Source organism: Lonchura striata, chromosome 26, assembly GCF_046129695.1.
Source record: "Lonchura striata isolate bLonStr1 chromosome 26, bLonStr1.mat, whole genome shotgun sequence".
Lineage (NCBI taxonomy): Eukaryota > Metazoa > Chordata > Aves > Passeriformes > Estrildidae > Lonchura > Lonchura striata.
The window spans coordinates 977,998-998,297 of NC_134628.1; the positions used below are offsets into that span (position 1 = coordinate 977,998).

At 48.0% G+C, this 20,300-nt stretch overlaps 1 protein-coding gene across 1 annotated transcript; it reads left to right on the forward strand.

The window, feature by feature from the left end:
* Nucleotides 1-917: 917 nt before the first annotated feature.
* KPNA6 (karyopherin subunit alpha 6) lies at nt 918-19,787 on the forward strand. The gene is made up of 14 exons (XM_021539437.2): nt 918-984; nt 7,536-7,645; nt 9,201-9,296; nt 10,275-10,374; nt 10,643-10,737; nt 12,151-12,282; nt 12,467-12,555; nt 13,458-13,557; nt 14,260-14,423; nt 15,065-15,143; nt 15,227-15,352; nt 16,475-16,602; nt 17,315-17,493; nt 18,300-19,787. The coding sequence occupies exons 1-14, from the start codon at nt 981-983 to the stop codon at nt 18,482-18,484; spliced, it is 1,587 nt and encodes a 528-aa protein (XP_021395112.1). The 5' UTR covers nt 918-980; the 3' UTR covers nt 18,485-19,787.
* Nucleotides 19,788-20,300: the final 513 nt, after the last annotated feature.

The following is a 20,300-nucleotide window of genomic DNA, read 5'->3' on the forward strand; positions in this document are numbered from 1 at the left end:
CAGGACACGAGTGGCAGGACACGAGTGACAGGACACGGGTGACAGGACACGGGTGTCAGGACATGGGTTCCAGGACACGGGTGGCAGGACACGAGTGGCAGGACACGGGTGCCAGGACACGGGTGCCAGGACAGAGGTGACAGGACATGGGTTACAAAACACGGGTGATAGGATACGGGTGTCAGGACACGACTTACAAAGCACGAGTGGCAGGACACGGGTGCCAGGACACGGCTTACAAAGCACGGGTGCCAGGACATGAGTGGCGGGACACGGGTGGCAGGACACGGGTGGTGGGACACGGGTGTCAGGACACGAGTGACAGGACACGGGTTACAAAACACGGGTGATAGGACACGGGTGTCAGGACACGACTTACAAAGCACGAGTGTCAGGACACGGGTGGCGGGACACGGGTGGCGGGACACGGGTGTCGGGACACGGGTGCCAGGACACGGCTTACAAAGCACGGGTGTCAGGACACGGGTGCCAGGACACGGGTGCCAGGACACGGCTTACAAAGCACGGATGTCAGGACACGGGTGTCAGGACACGGGTGTCAGGACACGAGTGGCAGGACATGGGTGGCGGGACACGGGTTACAAAGCACGAGTGGCAGGACACGAGTGGCGGGACACGGGTGGCGGGACACGGGTGGCAGGACACGGGTGGCGGGACACGGGTTACAAAGCACGAGTGGCAGGACACGAGTGGCGGGACACGGGTGGCGGGACACGGGTGGCAGGACACGGGTGGCGGGACACGGGTTACAAAGCACGAGTGGCAGGACACGGGTGTCAGGACACGGGTGGCCGCCGGGCCGCGCCGCCGGTGCAGTTCCGCCGCCGCCCGCTGGGGGCGCCCGGCGGCCGCTCCGCGCGCACAGCTTTGGCCCCGCGCGGCCGCCGTCGGGCCCGCGCCCCTCCCGGTGCCGCCATATTTTGGCCGCCGCCGCCGCCACCGGAGCCGCCGCCGCCGCGATGGGTGAGGGCCCTGAGGGGCGGGCGCGGCCCGGGCAGCTCCGGGCACGGCGAGGGGATGGCGTGGGGCCGGAGAAGCCGCCCCGAGGCCGGGCGGTGCGCGCAGCCCGCCCGCCCCGCGCCGCCGCCGCCGCCGCCCTCGCCCCTCAGCGGCGTCCCGGGCGCTCCTGAGGGCGGCGGGGCCGGCGCGGCCGCTGAGTCACGGCGGGGTCGCTGCGGGGCCTGGGGGGGTCCTCGGGGGCTCCCGGGGAGGGCGGCCCGGGGGCTCTGAGCGCTGAGGGCAGCGCCGGCCGCGCCTCCGGGGAGCTCCGGGCTGGGCGGGAGCTGCGGGGCGTGAAGGGTGAGGCAGCCCGGGACTGGGGTGAAATACCGCGGGTTTGGGGGTGCCGGGGTGAAATACCGCGGGTTTGGGGTGTCAGGGTGAAATACCCCGGTTTTGGGGGTGTTTGGGTTGAAATACCCCGGGTTTGGGGGTGTCGGGGTGAAATTCCCTGGCTTTGGGCGTTTCGGGGTGAAACAACCCGGTTTTGAGGGTGTCAAAGCGAAATACCCTGGGTTTGGAGATCCTGGGGTGAAATATCCCATTTTTGGGGGTGCCAGGGCTGCAGTGCCCGGCTTTGGGGGTGTTTGGGTTGCAGTACCCCGGGTTTGGGTGTGCCAGGGCTGTAAGACCCCGAGTTTGGGGGTGTTAGGGTGAAATACCTTGGGTTTGGGGGTGTTAGGACTGCAATGCCAGGCTTTGGGTGAAATACCCTGGGTTTTGGGGGTGCTAGGGTGAAACACCCCGGTTTTGGGGGTGCCAGGACTGCAGTGCCCGGTTTTGGGTGAAATACCCTGGTTTTAGGGGTGCCAGGGTTGCAATACCCTGGTTTTAGGGGTGCCATGGCTGCAGTGTCCAGATTTGGGTGAAATACTCTGGTTTTGGGGGTGTCAGGGTGAGATACCCCGGTTTTGGGGATGCCACGACTGCAGTGCCCGGTTTTGGGTGAAATACTCTGAGTTTGGGGGTGCTGGGGTGAAGCACCCTGGTACTGGGGGTGCCAGGGCTGCAGATTCTGGCTTTGGGTGAAATACTCTGAGTTTGGGGGTGCCAGGGCTGCAGTGCCTGGGTCCAGCTGGCGGGAGCTGTTGGAGCCCAGTTTTGGGGTGTCAGTGCTGTCACTTTGGGGTGTCAGCTCTCTCTGCTCCATTTTCATCCTCCTGCAGCTGCTGGGGCTCAGTCCTGAGCTCCCCCAGAGCTCAGGGGTTCAGGTGAGAAATAAAAATAATATTTCTGAAATAAAAATCCAGCTCCAGCCCTCCGTGTCACTGGGCTGTCCCAAATAAATCCCAGCTCAGAGTTACCCCTTCCAAAAGTTTTTTAAAAATTCCTTTTATTTATTGAATTCCTTTAATTCCTGCAGATTTTTGGTTTGATGTGCCTGATGTGGGAGGTCCCAGCTCAGGGAGGAGGATTTTATTTTTTAATTTTTCTTTAATTTTTTTTTTTTTGAGGATTCCTATAAGAAGACAGAGTTTGAAAAGATGAGTTGGAAAAGCCCAGCCTTGTAGCAGCCGTGTTTTCATTAAAATTGAGTGAGGATCTTCTGGAAATAAAGATTAAAATGTTTCCATTTTCCACCTGCAATGTTGTCTTTTAACCAGGGCTGCTTCAGAAGCTTCATGGCTTTAAAGCGGCGAGTTTAAGTTGGATATTGAGAATAAATTTTTTCCTGTGAGGGGCTGGGATGGATTTCCCAGAGAAGCTGTGGCTGGAATTACCCCAAGCCAGGTTGGAAAGGGCTTGGAGCAGCCTGGGATGGTGGAAGTTTTCATCTCCTTCCAAACCAGGGATTCAGTGAACCTTCAAAAATACTCTGTGATCATTTAAAAATGATCATTTAAAATTTATTTCACTTATCATGATCTCACCAGGAGCTTTTCTGCCTCCTGAGGTGAAGTCAGTGACCAGTCTGTGTGTGGCTGCTGCACCTCCCAGCCCTGCACAGCTCGGAAATTTTAATTTATGGCTTCAGATATAAAACCTGGGCTGGCAGCTCTGAGGAGAAAAATGTCCTGGGGCCTGGTGGGAATGGCTGGAAATTCTTGGGGCTGTTTTATGTGGAGCTGAGAAGTTTGTGCACAGGAGCTTCCCCTTCTTCCCACCCCTGTTAGAGCCGAATATCCTCCCTGTTTGAATTATCCTCCTGTAACTTTATTATTTTTAAACCAGCTAAGGTTGAGTGGATTTTTTTTTTCATGGTTTTAAATCATGATGCTGTTGGAAATTGTCATTTGCATGGCAAAGGAGGAATGAACTGATGACATCTTTAAATGCCTTTTTTTAGTGCTGCTTAACCCGTGGAGCAGCATTAATGCTCAATTCTCAATAAAACCCCCGTTAATGCTCAATTCTCAATAAAACTCCCGTGGCTGATGAATTTTACAGTTAATTGGCTGGTTTGCTTTGTTTGCTTTAGCTCAGCAGAGCAAACATGAACTTTGTCAAGGGGGAGAGTTTGATTATTAAAATCCTGTGAGAGTGAAAGTCCTGATTCCTTCAGGCTGCTGAGGTCCAGGTAAATCTGCTTAGCAAATCACACAGCCCTGTTTGTTTGTGAGGCAAAGCACGTGTTGGAAGGGATGGATTTATTGGAATTTCATATCCCTCTCTAATTATCTCTGAATGTTTCTGGTTGGTTTTAATTGGAACTCTCCTAGGTCGAGTTTGAGTGGATTCAGTTCAAGTTTTTCCCTGGTTTTGGGATTGTTCTCAGCTAACTCTTGTGCTTGATCAGTCCATTTTTTAAAGGAAATCAGAATGGATAAACCAGCTTGAAGAGGACTTAAAGCCCTCAAATTTTGGGCTGAAAAGATCAAAATGAGGAGCAGGAAGCATTGAGAACTGCCCTGAGGAGTTGCTGCCTTCTTTTTCCAGCAGGGCAGGGACATTCCAAAAGGATTCCTAATCCTGTTTGAACCCTGGGGAATGGCAAACGCTGCCTGCCAGTGAATTTCCCCCCAAAGAGAAATTTTCCCCTGTCCCTTCCCCCTCGCAGCGCTGCACATTCCAGCGGTGATCTCACATCCCTGGCTGGGAAACGGGGATTTACCGGCACGGCAGCCCGGGACAACCGGGACAGGCACGGGGACAGCCCGGGACAGGCACGGGGACACGGCCACCCCCTCCAGGACACCTCTGCAGGAATTTTGTGCTGCCAAACACCCCTGGGAGAACAAACCAGACCTGCCCCGGTGTCACACAGCAGAATTTTGCTGCTTTTATAGCAGCTGGGGGAATTCCAGAGTTGTAGGCACAGCCAGAGTTGGGATTATTTGACAGGATTTTTTTTTTTTGTTTAGTTGCTCTACTGTTTAGCTTCATTTCTTGTGTCTTCTGAAGTAAAAAAGTGAATTTTTTCCCTTTTTATTTTTTCTCTTAATTTGTTGCAAAACTATTGGTGACAGTAAAAAAAAAAAAAGTGGTTTTAACTGATTTCTGCTAGCAGCTCAGAGCTGTTCTTTTACACATTAATTCAACTATTTTATGTAGTTATTAATTTGATTTCTATTTAAATAGTACAGATGATTTAGTCTTCTTTTTGTAGGGTTTCAATTTACTTAATAAAGTTGTCCTGGACATTTTTTTTTTTTTTCTAGAAGAGTCCTCTGGAGATGTTAATGATGGGAGAATCCTCTGGGATTTCAGGGAATTGGAGATATATGAGGAATGAGGTGAAACTCAGCAGTTCGCTCCATTTATTTTGTTGCAATTTGTCTAATTTAGAGGAGTTTAAATTATAAATCACCAACTTTATCCCCATCCCAGGGAAAAGTTGGGTGGGAAGGGCCTTTGGAGGTCACCTGAGAGCTGGGAACGTCCCCAGCAGGCACCAAGTGGCATTTTAGTGCTGCTGAAGTTCCTCAAGTGTATTTATTTACACTTGCATAATTCCCCAAGCAGGGAACAGCTGTCAGCCCTGCGAGCGTCCAGAGCCACCTTTGGAAGATTCCCTGTGGAATATTCCCTGTGGGAAGGGACATTTGGGCTCCAAAAAGAGCCCTGGCCCTGACTCAGCAGCACAAATCCTGCAGTGACTCAGCTCCCAGGGTTTAATCAGCAGTGAGGAAAACGTTGGAAGCAAATATTGCATGTTTTACAGAAAATTGGGAAGAGGCAGGCTTGGATTCCCCATCCAGGAGCTGTTAGAGTAACAGCTCTGGAATTACATTTTCCTGCTGTGGCTTGTGCTGGATTTACAGGGATTTGAGTGCCCTGCTGAGCCTTCAAAGTCAAACTTTCACCCCGTTCTTCCTTTCTTTTAAGTGGGAAATACCTTCTCATCCTCCTATTTATGAGTGTGGCAACTTGGGCTCGTAATTCTTTGACAGCTGGATGAATTTTTTTCCCCTCAGTGAAGGCAAGAGGTGCCAAATTTCTCCCAGCTCCTGAAGGGGGTTTCCTTTGCATTCCTTTGCACAGGAAACTGGGAAGGTGTTGTTCAATTCCATCCTTAAGTTTGAAATGCAAATACTGGGGATTTTTTTTTTTTTTAATTTTTAATTTTTTGATGGAGCTGTGATTGATGTTCACTAATCCAGGGAGCAGCAAAAGGCACAACTTGGGGAAGTGGGATTCCTTAAGCAGAAGGGATGTTTTGTCCAAGCAGGATCAGAACTTTTTAAAATGGAATGAATTTTGTAAGATTTATTATTTTCTCTGTGTTCAGTGCCCACTGGCACTTCAGTAAAAGGAAATCTTTCCAGAGTCAAGTGAAAATCTGTGGCTGGAGTCTCTTCCTTAAGAGCAGAGAATTCCTGACAGCCCAGGAACTCCCAGACCCTGATAAATTTGGATTTGGGGATATTCCCACAGATGGAATTGGAGTTCAGAGTTGACACAAATGATGTTTGCCACTGAAACATTCCAAAGCCAGAATTTGTCCTGCTGTGTTTCATTCCATGAGTTTGGTGCTGCTGCTCACTGTGAGGTCCTGATCCTGCATTTCTCACACCCGTTGCCATGGAAACGGGGTGGAATGTCCCAAATCAGCATTCCCGTGCCTTTAAAGCACTGCCAGAGATGATGGGCTGGGAGAAAAAAAAAAAATCAATGGAAATCATCTGCAGGAAGAAACTGTGGGAGAAAAACCAGGGAGTTTTGTGACCTGCAAATCTTTGGGGTTTCCCTGCAGGATGAGAGAGACAAAAAAAAAAAGAAAAAACTTAAAGGTTTTGATGCTCTGGGAGGTAAAAAAATCTTAAAGGACGAGGTGCTGAGTGTTCCTGAGTCTGGCTTTTCTGGCACGGCTGAGTTTGGAGGCAGCTGAGCTGTCATGTGTCCCTTGGCTATTTTTGGGAGTGCCTGGTGATCCTGGGCATCCTCAATTCTCCTTCCTCCTTTTCTTCAAAACCACCTTTTCATTGGAGCCTTTGCTTTCCAAAAGGAGGATTCAGATTTTTAAGTTGTTTGGAGAACTAAGATGTCAGCTCTTACTCTTCCCTGTGGCTGCCCGAGCCCCAGTGGGGTGGAAATACAAATAAAAAGTCAACAGTGGTGCTTAAATACATGTTCTGAATGAAAATCTATATCTAGGTGACACCTGGCTATTGTATATAAAACCCTAAAGCCTGGATGTTTGTCTCTTTTTTGGTGTCTTTTTAGCTGGTTTTAGGAAATCATAGAACTGAAAGTATTTTGTTTCCTCTCCTGTTAAAATATTAATTTTTTCCTGTTGTTTTCTCTCTCCTTAATAATGAGAAGCTGGATATTTGTATTTAGTAGGTGTTTTTCCTTGGGTTGGCTGTGGAGTTTTGGGTCTGACACTTCTCCAGTTGTTCTTGGAAGGGCTCCAGGGTGGCTGGAGGTTGTTGATAAGTGGGACTGAAACTTTGTGAGCCACAAGGCTGAGGGTGCCTCAGGCTTGAAATGAGGAGGAGATAAAACTGAAACTCCCTCCTGCCCTTAGCAGCTGGGGAAAAAACCCAAAAATACTTGTTTTCAAATGAGTTCTGGGCTAGTTGAGCCTCTGAGGTTTATCCTGAGAAAGGATAAACAAATTATCTGTGCAAATAATGTCAGAAATGGGAGAGTTTGGGGAATTTTTGCCATGCTCAAAGCAGGGGGTTCCGGCTGGGGCAGTCAGGGGTTGCCATCCTTCCCTGCTTCAGTTACAGCTTGGCCCTGGCTGCCTTTAGCTGTGCCAAAAACTGGAGTGTCCCTTCCCTGCCTGGGAGGGGATAAAAACAGACTGGGAGGGAAACTCTGCAGGAATCGGGTTGGAATTGCTGCATTTGTCAGCTCTGAAGCAGCAGCAGAAGTAGGTCAGGCCCTGAACACCTGGTGGGACACAGTCCTGTCCCTCACCAGAGCTCCACGCCTTCACTCTGCTGGGTTTGTGCTCTCTGGGAATAAACATCTGGGGAAAAGTGCTGGTAGCAGCGAAATAAAAATTTCTGCTGAAAACCAAAGGCACTCAGAGTAAATAAATGTACTCCATCTGGTTATCCCACACGGGGAGGACACACAGGAGCAGTGGCAGGCGCCCTGAGGCAGAATTCCTCCTGTTTTCACAGAAAACTATCGAATGAAGAGCTACAAGAACAAAGCCCTAAATCCCGAGGAGATGCGCCGGAGGAGGGAGGAGGAGGGGATTCAGCTGCGCAAACAGAAACGGGAGCAGCAGGTATCCCCCACCTGGGGCAGCCCTCACACAGCCCAGCCTGCTGGAACTGCACGGATCTGGGCATTAAAGTTTGTTTGCAGTCATTTTTTTCTGTTCTGACATCCTGTAGCAAGTACCTCACCCATCCAGGGCAGCCCTCACACAGCCCAGACCACTGAAACTGCAGGGATCTGGGCATTAAAGTTTGTTTGCAGTCATTTTTTCTGTAACACACAGCCCAGACTGCTGCAGTCTTTAAGGATCTCTGCATTAAAGTTTGTTTGCAATCGTTTTTTCCTGTTTTGAGATCCTGCAGCAGGTACCTCACCCATCCAGGGCAGCCTCACACAGCCCAGACCACTGAAACTGCAGGAATCTGTGCACTGAAGTTTCCTTGCATTTTTTTTCTGTAACACACAGCCCAGACTGCTGCAGTCTTTAAGGATCTGTGCATTAAAGTTTGTTTGCAATCGTTTTTTCCTGTTCTGACATCCTGCAGCAGGTCACTCACCCACCTGGGACAGCCCAGACTGCTGCAATCTTCAAGAATCTGCATTAAAGTTTGTTTGCAATCGTTTTTTCCTGTTCTGAGATCCTGCAGCAGGTCACTCACCCACCTGGGACAGCCTGGGTCAACCCTAACATAGCCCAGACTGCTGCAATATTCAAAGATCTGGGCATTAAAGTTTGTTTGCAATCATTTTTTCTATTCTGAGATCTTGCAGCAGGTAACTCACCCACCTGGGGCAGCTCTCACACAGCCCAGACCTGCTGGAACTGCAGGGATCTGTGCATTAAAGTTTGTTTGCAATAATTTTTTCTGTTCTGACTGAGATCTTGCACAGGTAACTCACCTGGAGCAGGTGGTGTCAGCCCTAACACAGCCCAGACTGCTGGATTCTTCAAGAATCTGCATTAAATTTTATTTGCAGTAATTCTTTCTGTTCTGAGATCTTGCTTTTTTCTTATTTTTTCTCTGGACCCAGCTCACATGGACAGCTTTTCCAAGCATTTTGTTCTTGAGCTACTCAAGGGTTGGTTTGTTTTTGGTTTTTTTTGTGTTTCTTTTTTATTTTTTGGGCTTTTTTTGTTCATAGATCCTTGATTTTAAAGCCGGTGGTGAGGTTTTTAAAGATTATGTGAACAGGATTATTTCCTGGTGAAACAGGAAGAGCAAGTGAAAGTATGGCCTGCATGTATTTCTTAACCCTGAGTGTGTTTCTTTTTTGGAAGCACAAAGTGATTCCCAAGTGCTATGTCTGGAACTAAATATTTGCTTTATTAGCACCTTATCCAAGCTACTTTTTTTGCCCAGTTTTCCTGATTTTGGTCAAATTCTTCACTTGCCTTCCCTGGTGGCTCAGCTGTTTGTGCATTTCCATATTTGAGAGCAAGAATCAGCACTTAAACTTGTGTGCCAGACTAACCCTGAGAGTGCAGAGCTGCTGTTAGTGAGTTTTTACTCAGGTTATCTTCAGTCCAGCAGGGATCTTGCTTAAGGAACAAGAATGTTGAATTTTTGGAGCCTGTTGCTTGTTGCTTTTTAATAACAATCCCTTGTTCTGGTCCCCACCAGCTCTTCAAAAGGAGGAACGTGGAGCTGATCAATGAGGATGACTCCATGTTCGACAGTCTCCTGGTGGATTCCTACGTCACTTCCACAGCCTGTGGGGTAAGGTACCCTCAGACAGAATTCATATTTTGGGTGGTGAGGCCCTGCAGAGATTCCCAGAGAAGCTGTGGCTGCCCCTGGATCCCTGGAATTAGCCCAGATTGGACAGGATTTGGAGCAACCTGGGATAGTGGGAGGTGTCCCTGCCCTTGGCAGGGGTGGGACTGGATGGGATTTAAACTCCTTCCAACCCAAACCATCCTGGGATTCTGTGCTTGCATGGAACTGACAAATTCCAATGCTTTTATTCCCTTACTTTCAGGAATCTTTGTGTAAGTTGGTGCAGGCAGCTGGAGCAGCCACAAACCCTTGGCTAAAATGCAAAGAGGAGATTTATTCCTGAGAGGGGAAAATTTCCTTCCTGAGGGGAGGGAAAATTTCCTTCCTAAGGGGGGCAAAATTTCCTTCCTGAAGGGGGGAAAATTTCCTTCCTGGGGGGGGAAAAGTTTCCTTCCTGAGTGGGGCAAAATTTCCTTCCTGAGTGTGGGGGGGAAATTTTGTTCCTGAGGGGGAAGATTTTGTTCCTTAGGGGGGGAAATTTAATTCCTGCATTCCTGAGGGGGGAAATTTCATTCCTGAGGGGAAGAATTTATTCCTGAGGAATCCAGAGTGACACCAATGGAGCCATGAGCCCTGCAAAGCTCAGCCCATGCCAAGGAATCAAGGGTTTATCAAGGGTTATTCCCATGCCAGGGAATCCCCATCCCACTGCTCTCTCTGGTTTATCAAGGGTTATTCCCAGCTGCATGTTCAAAATCCTCCTTCAGCATCCTTTTATTCCATTTTATCCCCTTTTATCCCAGTCCTCCCACCAGCATTGCAGATGTGAACTGGAGGAGTCAGCTCTGCTGGGATCCCCAGTTTGAAATCTTTGGATTTCTGGCTAAACCCAAATTGTAGGATGTCACGTCTGTGATGCCTGGAATAATCTCAATCTGAAATGAAACCTTTCCTCTGCTCTCCTCTGCCTCTTTTCAGGAGGGATTGATCACAGGAGAGATGGTGGAGATGCTTTTCTCAGATGACCCTGACCTACAGCTAGCAACCACTCAGAAATTCAGGAAATTACTCTCCAAAGGTAAAAATAACTAATCTCTGCCCCAGGATCCAACAGAGCCTGCCTTTTACAGGGGTTTGTCCACAAAATCTTGGCAGGCTGGGGGGAAAAAAATATCCATAATTGAGAAATGTGATAATCTTTTGTCTTGCTGATGATTGCCAGCTATGTGATTTGTACAGAAAATTATTCTGCCAAGCTGCGCTGATGAATTCAGACCAGTTTGAGATAATTTAATTAACACTTGAGACTTGTTACTCCCCTGCATGACACTGCCTTGCTGTTTCAGAGCCAAATCCTCCAATAGATGAGGTGATAAACACTCAGGGAGTGGTGGAAAGATTCGTGGAGTTCCTGAAACGGAGTGAAAATTGCACATTACAGGTAAAGGAGAGTCTGTTGTTAATTCTTCAGGGTGTTGAGCTGTTTATCCTGTGAACCCACAGGTGCTGTGAGGAGAAAATGATATTTTGAACCCCAAAAATGTGCTCTATAGGAGAAGACAAAACTCATCTGTAATGCTCAGGCAAAAAAAAAAAAAAATTAAATTGCTCTGAATTAAATTATTGGAAAAATACTGGCAAAAATTCCTTAATTCAGCTGCAGGAGAAGAGAATTTGCATTTCCTCTAGCTGATATTTCTGCTGCAGGAAGAAACTGTGGAGGAAAAACCTCCATTGCTGGAGGCAGAGAGGCCAGGGAAGGTTAGAAATGAGTTTGGCCAGTGCTGATCCTGCCTGGGTGGCTTCCTGAGATTCCTTCCAGCATGGCAATAAATCCTGGTTTCTTTGGAGACGTTAAAGAGATTTCCATACATGGAATTTAATCCAAGGTGATGACTGCTTTCCTCTTTCTCCGTGCCCTTTAGCCCCAGGTCATGGACAAAGGGGCTTCATTTCCAGGAAATGAAGGTGGAAATCTGGTTTTAAACCAAAAAAAAGTGGCAAAAGAAGGGAATTTCTGCTCAGCTTCCCTTGAACTCGCAGCATCTTTGGGATGTTGGATGAAATATAGAGAATTTTCTATTTTGTGTGTTCCTGCACTGTGTTTCTTGCTGGGAAATGGTTATGGAAGAGAAATGAGGTGGTGGTGATATCTCTTGCTCATCCTTTGAGGAGCTGTAGCTCTTTTATTGCTCAGGAACATAAAATCCTTTGAGTACTGAGGCATTCTCTTCCTTTCTCTCCCAAAACCTTTGCAGCAGAATTGTAGCCAGAATGTCGTGAGAGCTGTTTTGCTGAATCAAACTGGTTTTATTCATTTATTTTGCTGAATCAAAGTGGTTTTATTATTTTATTTTGCTGGATCAAGCTGATTTTATTAATTTTACTGAATCAGGCTGGTTTTATTCCTTTATTTTGCTGGATCAGGCTGATTTTATTAATTTTACTGAATTAGGCTGATTTTACTCCTTTATATTGCTGGACTGGGCTGATTTTATTCCTTTTTTTTTGCTGGATCAGGCTGATTTTATTAATTTTACTGAATCAGGCTGGTTTTATTCCTTTATTTTGCTGGATCAGGCTGATTTTATTAATTTTACTGAATTAGGCTGATTTTACTCCTTTATATTGCTGGACTGTGCTGATTTTATTCCTTTTTTTTTGCTGGATCAGGCTGATTTTATTAATTTTACTGAATCAGGCTGGTTTTATTCTTTTATTTTGCTGGATCAGGCTGATTTTATTAAATTTACTGAATTAGGCTGATTTTATTCCTTTATTTTGCTGGATCAGACTGGTTTTATTAATTTTGCTGGATCAGGCTGATTTTATTCCAATTCCTCTCTCCTTTCAGTTTGAGGCTGCATGGGCCCTGACAAACATCGCCTCAGGGACTTCCCAACAAACCAAAATAGTCATCGAGGCTGGGGCAGTTCCCATCTTTATAGAGCTCTTAAACTCTGACTTTGAGGATGTTCAGGAGCAGGTAAGGATCTCTCCTCACTTTGGGATTTCGGGGAGAAGCACATGTCCAAAATGCAGTGTTTAAATGGAGTGATCCCAGCTGGCTGCAGAGCGCAGATTGTCACCTGGAGTTACAGAAATTTGCTTTCTCAGCCCATCTCTCCCTGTCAGAAAATGAAACTGAAGCTGTTGCTGTTTCCTTTCAGGCTGTCTGGGCGCTGGGGAACATTGCTGGAGACAGCTCCGTGTGTAGGGATTACGTCCTGAGCTGTGCCATTCTTCCTCCCTTATTAATGTGAGTAGCCATGAGCAGTTCTGGGAGTGCCACCCTACTAGGGCAGCAGTGTTGGAGGTGGGCCAACATCCCCTGGGAATCAAACCTGCTTCAGAGGAGTGGGATTCTGTGGATAAAATTCCTTACAGGGTCCCTGGCACTGTGGGATTCCTGGGAATCAAACCTCTGGTTCTGAGTGGGATTCTGTGGATAAAATTCCTTACAGATTCCTTGGCACTGTGGGATCCCTGGGAATCAAACCTGCTTCAGAGGAGTGGGATTCTGTGGATAAAATTCCTTGGCACTGTGGGATCCCTGGGAATCAAACCTGCTTCAGAGGAGTGGGATTCTGTGGATAAAATTCCTTGGCACTTTGGGATCCCTGGGAATCAAACCTGCTTCAGAGGAGTGGGATTTTGTGGATAAAATTTCTTACAGAGGTCCTGGCAGTGTAGAATTCTTGGGAATCAAACCTGTGCCTTAGAGGAGTGGGATTTTGTGGATAAAATTCCTTTATGCTGCTCTGGGGTGCTGCTCCTTCTGGTGTCCCTCAGCTCCCGCTCTCTGCTTGGGATTTTTTGGGTTTAGAGTAAGATCAGGTCTCTCACACCACCTCCCTCAGCGTGGTGATAACACAGTTCTGTCAGGCCTGGGCTCTGGTTGCTCTGGCAAGAATTAATCTTCATCCCAGCCTGGAAAAATGTGAGGCTTTGTCCCAGTGGCTGCTTTGGCTGCTCCTGGTGTCAGCCTGGCTCCTCACCCCACAGCTGAGCTCAGACTGAGCAGTTTGTGTCACTTGGTTCATGGTGATGACTGGGAGTGTCTTCCCGGGCTGAACTGGAGCTAAATGTTTTAGTTTTAATTCATTTGGTTCCCTCTGCTTCCACATCAAGGACAGTAATCCCTGGTAATTCTCTGTTCAGGCTCCTCACCACGTCCACCAGGCTGACAATGACACGAAACGCTGTCTGGGCCTTGTCAAACCTGTGCAGAGGGAAGAGCCCACCTCCTGAGTTTGATAAGGTGAGAAGAAATGCCCTGCTGGCATCAGGTGATGGGGAGACACCCAGTTAAGAGTTTTTCTGGGTTATTTTGGGCTGTAGAACTCGAGGAGGGCACAGGATGAGGTTTTTCCTGCTGAGGTTGATCTGCATCTTTAATTTTTCCCAACCTTTCTGCTGCACCCCTCAAATAAAGGACAGGCCCAGGCTTCCCTAGAAAGTTTCTCTAAACCATTTTCTTATGAAATCTGGAATTTTGAGGCTTAAGTTATGACCCACTGGAAATGGGAATGCTGAAAACCAAAACTCCTTGTGAGCTGTGGTATCTTCCCTTTCCCTGTCCAGGGAACCTAACTAAAGGTCCTGCTGGCTTTTCAGGTATCTCACCTTCCTTTGGCAACACAAAAACACTTTAAATCAGCACGTTTTCACTTTTTAAAGTGAAACCTCACATATCAAAGGGGTTAAATCTAAATTGAATGTAAATATAGACCCACTTACAAATAATTGAGGTGAACTTGGTCTGACCACTGCGAGTCAGAAACGGAGCAGAGCTCTTTCACAGGAGCTCAGTGGAACCCCTCGGTGTCATCTGAGGTGGCTGTGGGAAGAAGGGCTCTGTGGCCATGCAGGACTTGAGCTGAGCAGTGAGCAGGAGGTGTTTGCCTGCAGCTCTGGTGGTCCTGGCCTGGTGACTAACCCTGGGTGGTGGCTGTTGTTGCAGGTGTCTCCCTGCCTGCCAGTGTTGTCCCGATTGTTGTTCAACAGTGACTCTGACCTGCTGGCAGACGCGTGCTGGGCTCTGTCCTACCTGTCCGATGGTCCCAACGAGAAGATCCAGGCTGTGGTGGACTCAGGGGTGTGCAGGAGGCTGGTGGAGCTCTTAATGTGAGTATCTGTCAGGAGATTGACTAATCCAGCTCTAAATCCCACCAAACTTCCCGTGCACCACGGGATCCAGGCACCTGAGCTGACCCAGGAGGATCTGGAGCAGCTGGAATTTGCTGGCTTGGCTTCCTGAGCTGAAGATTTTCCAGTTCTACTCTACACTGTGAAAAGATACCTGTGTTGGTATCAACATCTGCCCCAAAAATTACGAATCCATTGATAAAACAAATGTTATCACTGTAAATGTCTGAAATTCAACCTTTTTTTGAGCATAGGCTGACCACACAGACAACTGGGAAGAACTTTCTCTCTGCTTTCCCAGATTTCCTTAATGATTGCAGAATGTTGTGTGCTCTGGATGCCTGGTTATGAGGCAAATCAAAGAACAGCGGCTAGGAGAAATCAGCTTGCCTTTGTTTCTCCAAAATCTGCATGGAAAAGGGATTGGAGTCGGGATACAAAGCATCAAACTGTGTTACAGCTTTGTTTTCAGTGGCAATATGCTCAGCTTACCCCGAGTTCTGTGTGGCAGGGGATGGAATCCTAAGGAAATGGTGCAGATGGGATGATGGGGAGGGAACATGGTGAACATCCCAGCGATCTGATGGAGTTGGGTTTGTCTTTGCACAATTCTCCTGCAGGCATAACGATTACAAAGTGGCCTCTCCAGCTCTTCGAGCAGTTGGCAACATCGTGACAGGGGATGACATCCAGACCCAGGTGAGAGGAGAGGAATTTCCTGCAGGGAATGCAGTGCCTGGCACTGGTGATCTCACTTGTGCTTCCTTTCCCCCCCACAAAAGGTGATTCTAAACTGCTCAGCCCTGCCTTGCCTCCTCCATTTATTGAGCAGCCCCAAGGAATCCATCAGGAAAGAGGCGTGCTGGACCATATCCAACATCACAGCAGGGAACAGAGCACAGATCCAGGTACAGTCTCCCCCAGCCTGCCTGCAGCCATCCCACATTCCAAGCTCAGCATTAAGGATTTGCAGCTTCTTCCTTTCCCTGACCCTTAGAGGCTGGATTGGTTCATTTCTCTTATTCTGCAGCAAATTTTGCTGCTGCCAAACGACCTAAAAAATTAAGATGAAAATTAGGAATGGCAGCAGCACATGGACTCAACCCCATCCAGGTTGGATCATTGGAATTGGAGGAGATACAGCTCCTATTTCTCCATCCTCAATCCCTTGGAAGAGCTGGAGCTGGTTGAGGTTTAATTATCCTTTTCCTGACCTCCAAAGGGAAGCAGAGCAGAGCTTTCAGCATTCCCCCAGTATTGCTGCAATTCCAGGGATTCTCTGGAATCTGTGGTTGTTCCATACTATGGATGGAATATTATGTGTGATGGTTATGGAATATCTGGAATCTGTGGTTATATCTGGAATATCTGGTTATAGAGTATCTGGAATTCTCTGGAATCTGTGGTTATTCCATAATCAGTCATGATGGTTATGGAATATCTGGAATTATATGGAATCTCTGGTTATTCCATAATATGGATGGAATATTATATGTGAAGGTTATGGAATATCTGAGATCTATGGTTATACCTTGAATATCTGGTAATGGAATAACTGGAATTCTCTAGAATCTCTGGTTATTCCATAATATGGATGGAATATTATATGTGATGGTTATGGAATATCTGAAATCTATTGTTATATCTGGAATATCTGGTTATGGAATAACTGGAATTCTCTGGAATCTGTGGTTATTCCATAACCAGCTATGGTGGTTATGGAATATCTGGAATTCTCTGGAATCTATGGCTATTCCATAATATGGATGGAATATTATATGTGATGGTTATGGAATATCTGGAATCTGTGGTTGTATCTGGAATTCTCTGGAATCTATGATAATTCCATACCCAGCACATCTGGTGATGGAATATCTCCTTTTAATAGGATTTGGCTGAGGAACAAACCACAGCAATCACTTCAGCTTGGGAAGTTCTTCACCTGGGGATGTGGAAGTGGAGGTTTCTTTCAGGAAACCTTTTGGGAAGTGCTGCCAATCCCAAGCCCTCTCCCTGCCCTCTCTTCCCAGGCAGTCATCGATGCCAACATCTTCCCGGTGCTGATCGAAATCCTGCAGAAAGCGGAATTCCGCACGCGGAAAGAGGCGGCCTGGGCCATCACCAACGCCACCTCGGGAGGCACCCCTGAGCAGATCAGGTATTCCTGAGCCTCCCCTCCTGGGCCACACCTGCCTGGGGTGGAATTCAGGCCAATTTCCAGGCAAAGGAGGAATTTGGAGAGATTCTGGAGAGTAACGGAGACAGGCAGAGCTGGCTGCTGGATGAGGATCCCAGATTTTCTCCATCTCTCTTTGGGTAGTTGAGGCTACATCTCCAAATGTAATGACAGATTAAATCCCAGTGTGGACTTAAGTCAAGCAGCACCTGGATTTCAAAAGTGGCTCAGGTCAGATATTCCCTGAGCCTCCCCTCCTGGGCCACACCTGCCTGGGGTGGAATTGAGGCAAATTTCCAGGCAAAGGAGGAATTTGGAGAGATTCTGGAGAGTAACGGAGACAGGCAGAGCTGGGTTGTGATTTCCTGCTGGATGAGGATCCCAGATTTTCTCCATTTCTCTTTGGGTAGTTGAAGCTAAATGTCCAAATTTAATGACAGATTAAATTCCAGTGTGGACTTAAGTTGGCAGCACCTGGATTTCAAAAGTGGCTCATTTCCTTAAAAAAAAAAAGATTTCTGAAAATAGGGCTGCATACAAATACAAATAAATGCATCAAAATTAACCTTGCAGAGCAGTAAATGTGTATTTTAAGGTAAATTTCTGGATTTTAGTTGGACTCCTTTGCTTTCCCAAGGAGCCAAGGTGATGCTCCTGAGCAGGCAGTGATGTTGGTGCTGCTCTCCCCCTGCAGGTACCTGGTGAATTTGGGTTGTATCAAACCCCTGTGTGACCTGCTGACTGTCATGGACTCCAAGATCGTTCTGGTGGCATTGAATGGGCTGGAAAACATCCTGAGGCTGGGAGAGCAGGAAGCCAACCAGAGTGGGACTGGGATCAACCCCTACTGCAGCCTGATCGAGGAGGCCTATGGTAGGTGGGGCTTTGGGCACTGCAGGGCTCTCTCAGCTGCTTTTCTGCTCTGTTGAAGGGTTTGTTATATTCCAAAATAGCCAATATTTGTTCCAAAATCTTTTCAAACTCGTTTAGTGAGTGATGAGAAAAATAACTCTGACCTGGAGTCCAAGCTGAAAATCGTGGCTTGCACCAGGTGGGAGTATGAGCCAGAAATGAGCTGAGCTAAGTAAAAAGTGACACTTCTTGATCTAAAATTGCTCTGACTGTGCCCAATTTTACACTGGAAATCCAGGGAGATTTTGCTTTTCCCTGGAGTGATTTAATTTGCTGCTGTTGGATTTATTTTTTTTTTTTGGTCCTGCTCTCGATGCTTTGAGGGAGGAACAAGTTCCTATTTTGGTCTGAAACTCCCTGTGAGCTGGCAGTGTCTGTTTTGCCCTCTCATTATGGAATATCTGGAGTGTCCTGATTCTCCCTGGAAGGATAATTCCTGGAATTCCTGAGGGTGCCCTGTGCATGGATGCTTTCTGTGCAGCGCTGGATGAACCGGGGCAGCGAGAGCTGGAGGCTCCTGGCACAGGCCCTGCTCCTCCTCCCCACCCCCTGCAGCCACCAAATCCCTAATTTTTCATCCCGCTGGAATTTGGGATTAGCCTGCAGCTGGGAGCACATCTGGATCAGCTAAACCTGAGCAGGGGCAGCTTTGGCACAGCTGGGTTTAGGCGTGGTTTTATTCTGCTCACAGAATCCTTTGGAGGAGGGAGAGGGGATTTCTTTGCTTCATCCCATTCCAATTTTTTTTTTCTTTTTTTCCTTCAAAGGTTTGGATAAAATAGAATTCCTCCAGAGCCACGAGAACCAGGAGATCTACCAGAAAGCCTTTGACTTGATTGAGCACTACTTTGGGGTGGAGGACGACGCGGCCGTGGCTCCCCAGGTGGACGAGAACCAGCAGCAATACATCTTCCAACAACCCGAGGCTCCCATGGAAGGATTCCAGCTATAATCCTGGGGGAAACCTCCAAAAAAAAAACCAACAAAAAACAAAACAAAAAAAAACCCAAAAAAACCCACCACAAACTTTCTGGAAAGTTTGGGAGAGCAGCTGCAGGTCCTGGCTGGGAAGGTTGGACACCCACTCCACCTGTTTGGGAGAACTCGACAAACACAGAGAGCGCCCGGTGCTGCCAGAGAAAAGGGGAATTTCTGCTCTTTGTTCCTTTGGGCTGCTGCTCACCTTGGTTTGGAGGCAGGGAGGACACACAGGTGACAGCTAGCACCTCTTGGTGGCTTCTTTTCATGCTGGTGTCTCCCCAGTGCAGTTTTTTACCTCCAGCCTTGGGTTGGGTGAGGACACAAGAGAGGAGGGAGCTGTTCTGGCCACAGTAATTCTGCAAAAACCTGGCTTGATCTATTTAAATTTTCTTCTTTTTTTTTTTTTTTTTTTTTTTTTTGCACATGTTATTCTTTATTAAAGACTCTTTAATATGCCAAGAGCAAAATTTAGCCCTGGCCTTCCTCCTTCAGGTGGACAATCCTGGTGAAGCCAGGACCAGTTCCCTGATGAAAAATACTGAAAATGGACAGAAAAAATGAGAAGTTCTCTCACTGCTGGGAAGTTTGTTTTTTTTTTCCTGCTGCTTCCCTTTCTCTAGATTTTTTTTTTTTTGAAGAACTGCTAGTTGTATTTCCAAGGATTAAAAAAGCAACAAGAGCCCAAAGATGGGAACTGGGGTGGAATTTTTGGAGCAGGAAGCACACAGCTGCTGTTGCACAGGTTTGGTTTGCATTGTACTGACTGATCTCAGAGCTCTGAAATGCTGAAACCCACCTTCATCTTTACTTGAAATACTTTATTTGCCATGAGAAACGTGGGCTGAATTCGGGGTTTTTCCTGCCTTGGGGTGGTTTTGGGGTGGAGGAAGGTTTGGCTCCACCTGCCAGCGGTGATGGGAGCTCCAACAGCACCAGGTTTTCAGGCTTACCTCCTGCTCACAGTCAGAAAATGCACATTTTACTTCCAAAAACGGCAAATCTCTGTATTTTTTTATAGCATAGATAGGGAAATATTTGTCCAATTGGGCCACAGAGAAAAAACAGAGGTGAAATTTCTGTGATTCCTGTAAATAAGCGCTGTGAGGCGGGCACGCCTGGAACCCCCCCGGCGCTGCTGCTCCTGCCGGTGAGCGCGGAGCTCCCGAGCCCCCGCGGCGCCTTTTGAGCCGCGATTTCGGTAAAAACAGAGGAGCAAACACCCGGTTCCGGGCTGCGGGGCCCTTGTTGTGGAACGAATAAACTCGGCCTGTGCAGGTGTCCGGTGTGGCGTGATGGGGGGACCGGGGGGCGCTCGGTGACCTTGGGAGGGGCCCCCGGTGCCCGGTAACAGCGGCGGCGCGCGGGGCCTGCTGGGAGTTGTAGTCTCCAGGCCGGTCGTGCGCAAGGCATGCTGGGAGTTGTAGGCCACTTTTTTTCCCCCCCCCTCCTTTCTTTCTTTCCCTTCTTCTCCCGCCCTTCCTCCTCCTCCTCCTCCTCTTCCTCATCTGCTTTCCCTCCAAAGGAGCAGGGCGGGAATTGTTGTTCCCCAAGGCAGCCGTGCGCCGGGCATGTCGGGAATTGTAGGCCACAGTTCCCCCTCCTTTCTCACCCTCCTCTTCCCCAACCCCGGGGCATGGCGGTAGTTGTAGGATACAGTCTCCTTCCCCTTCTTCCTCCTCTTCCTCTTCTCCTTCCAGGCCTACAGAGCAAGGCCGGGAGTTACAGTTCCTATGGCGACCGCCGCGCGGAGCACGGCGGGAGCTGTAGTCCCCGCGGGCGCTCTCTCG

What these genes read in the sequence shown, in the direction of transcription:
- KPNA6 (XM_021539437.2), top strand. An exon ending in GGAACAGAGCACAGATCCAG is followed by an intron (nt 15,353 to 16,474) that starts GTACAGTCTCCC and finishes CTCTCTTCCCAG; the next exon opens with GCAGTCATCGATGCCAACAT. An exon ending in CCTGATCGAGGAGGCCTATG is followed by an intron (nt 17,494 to 18,299) that starts GTAGGTGGGGCT and finishes TTTCCTTCAAAG; the next exon opens with GTTTGGATAAAATAGAATTC.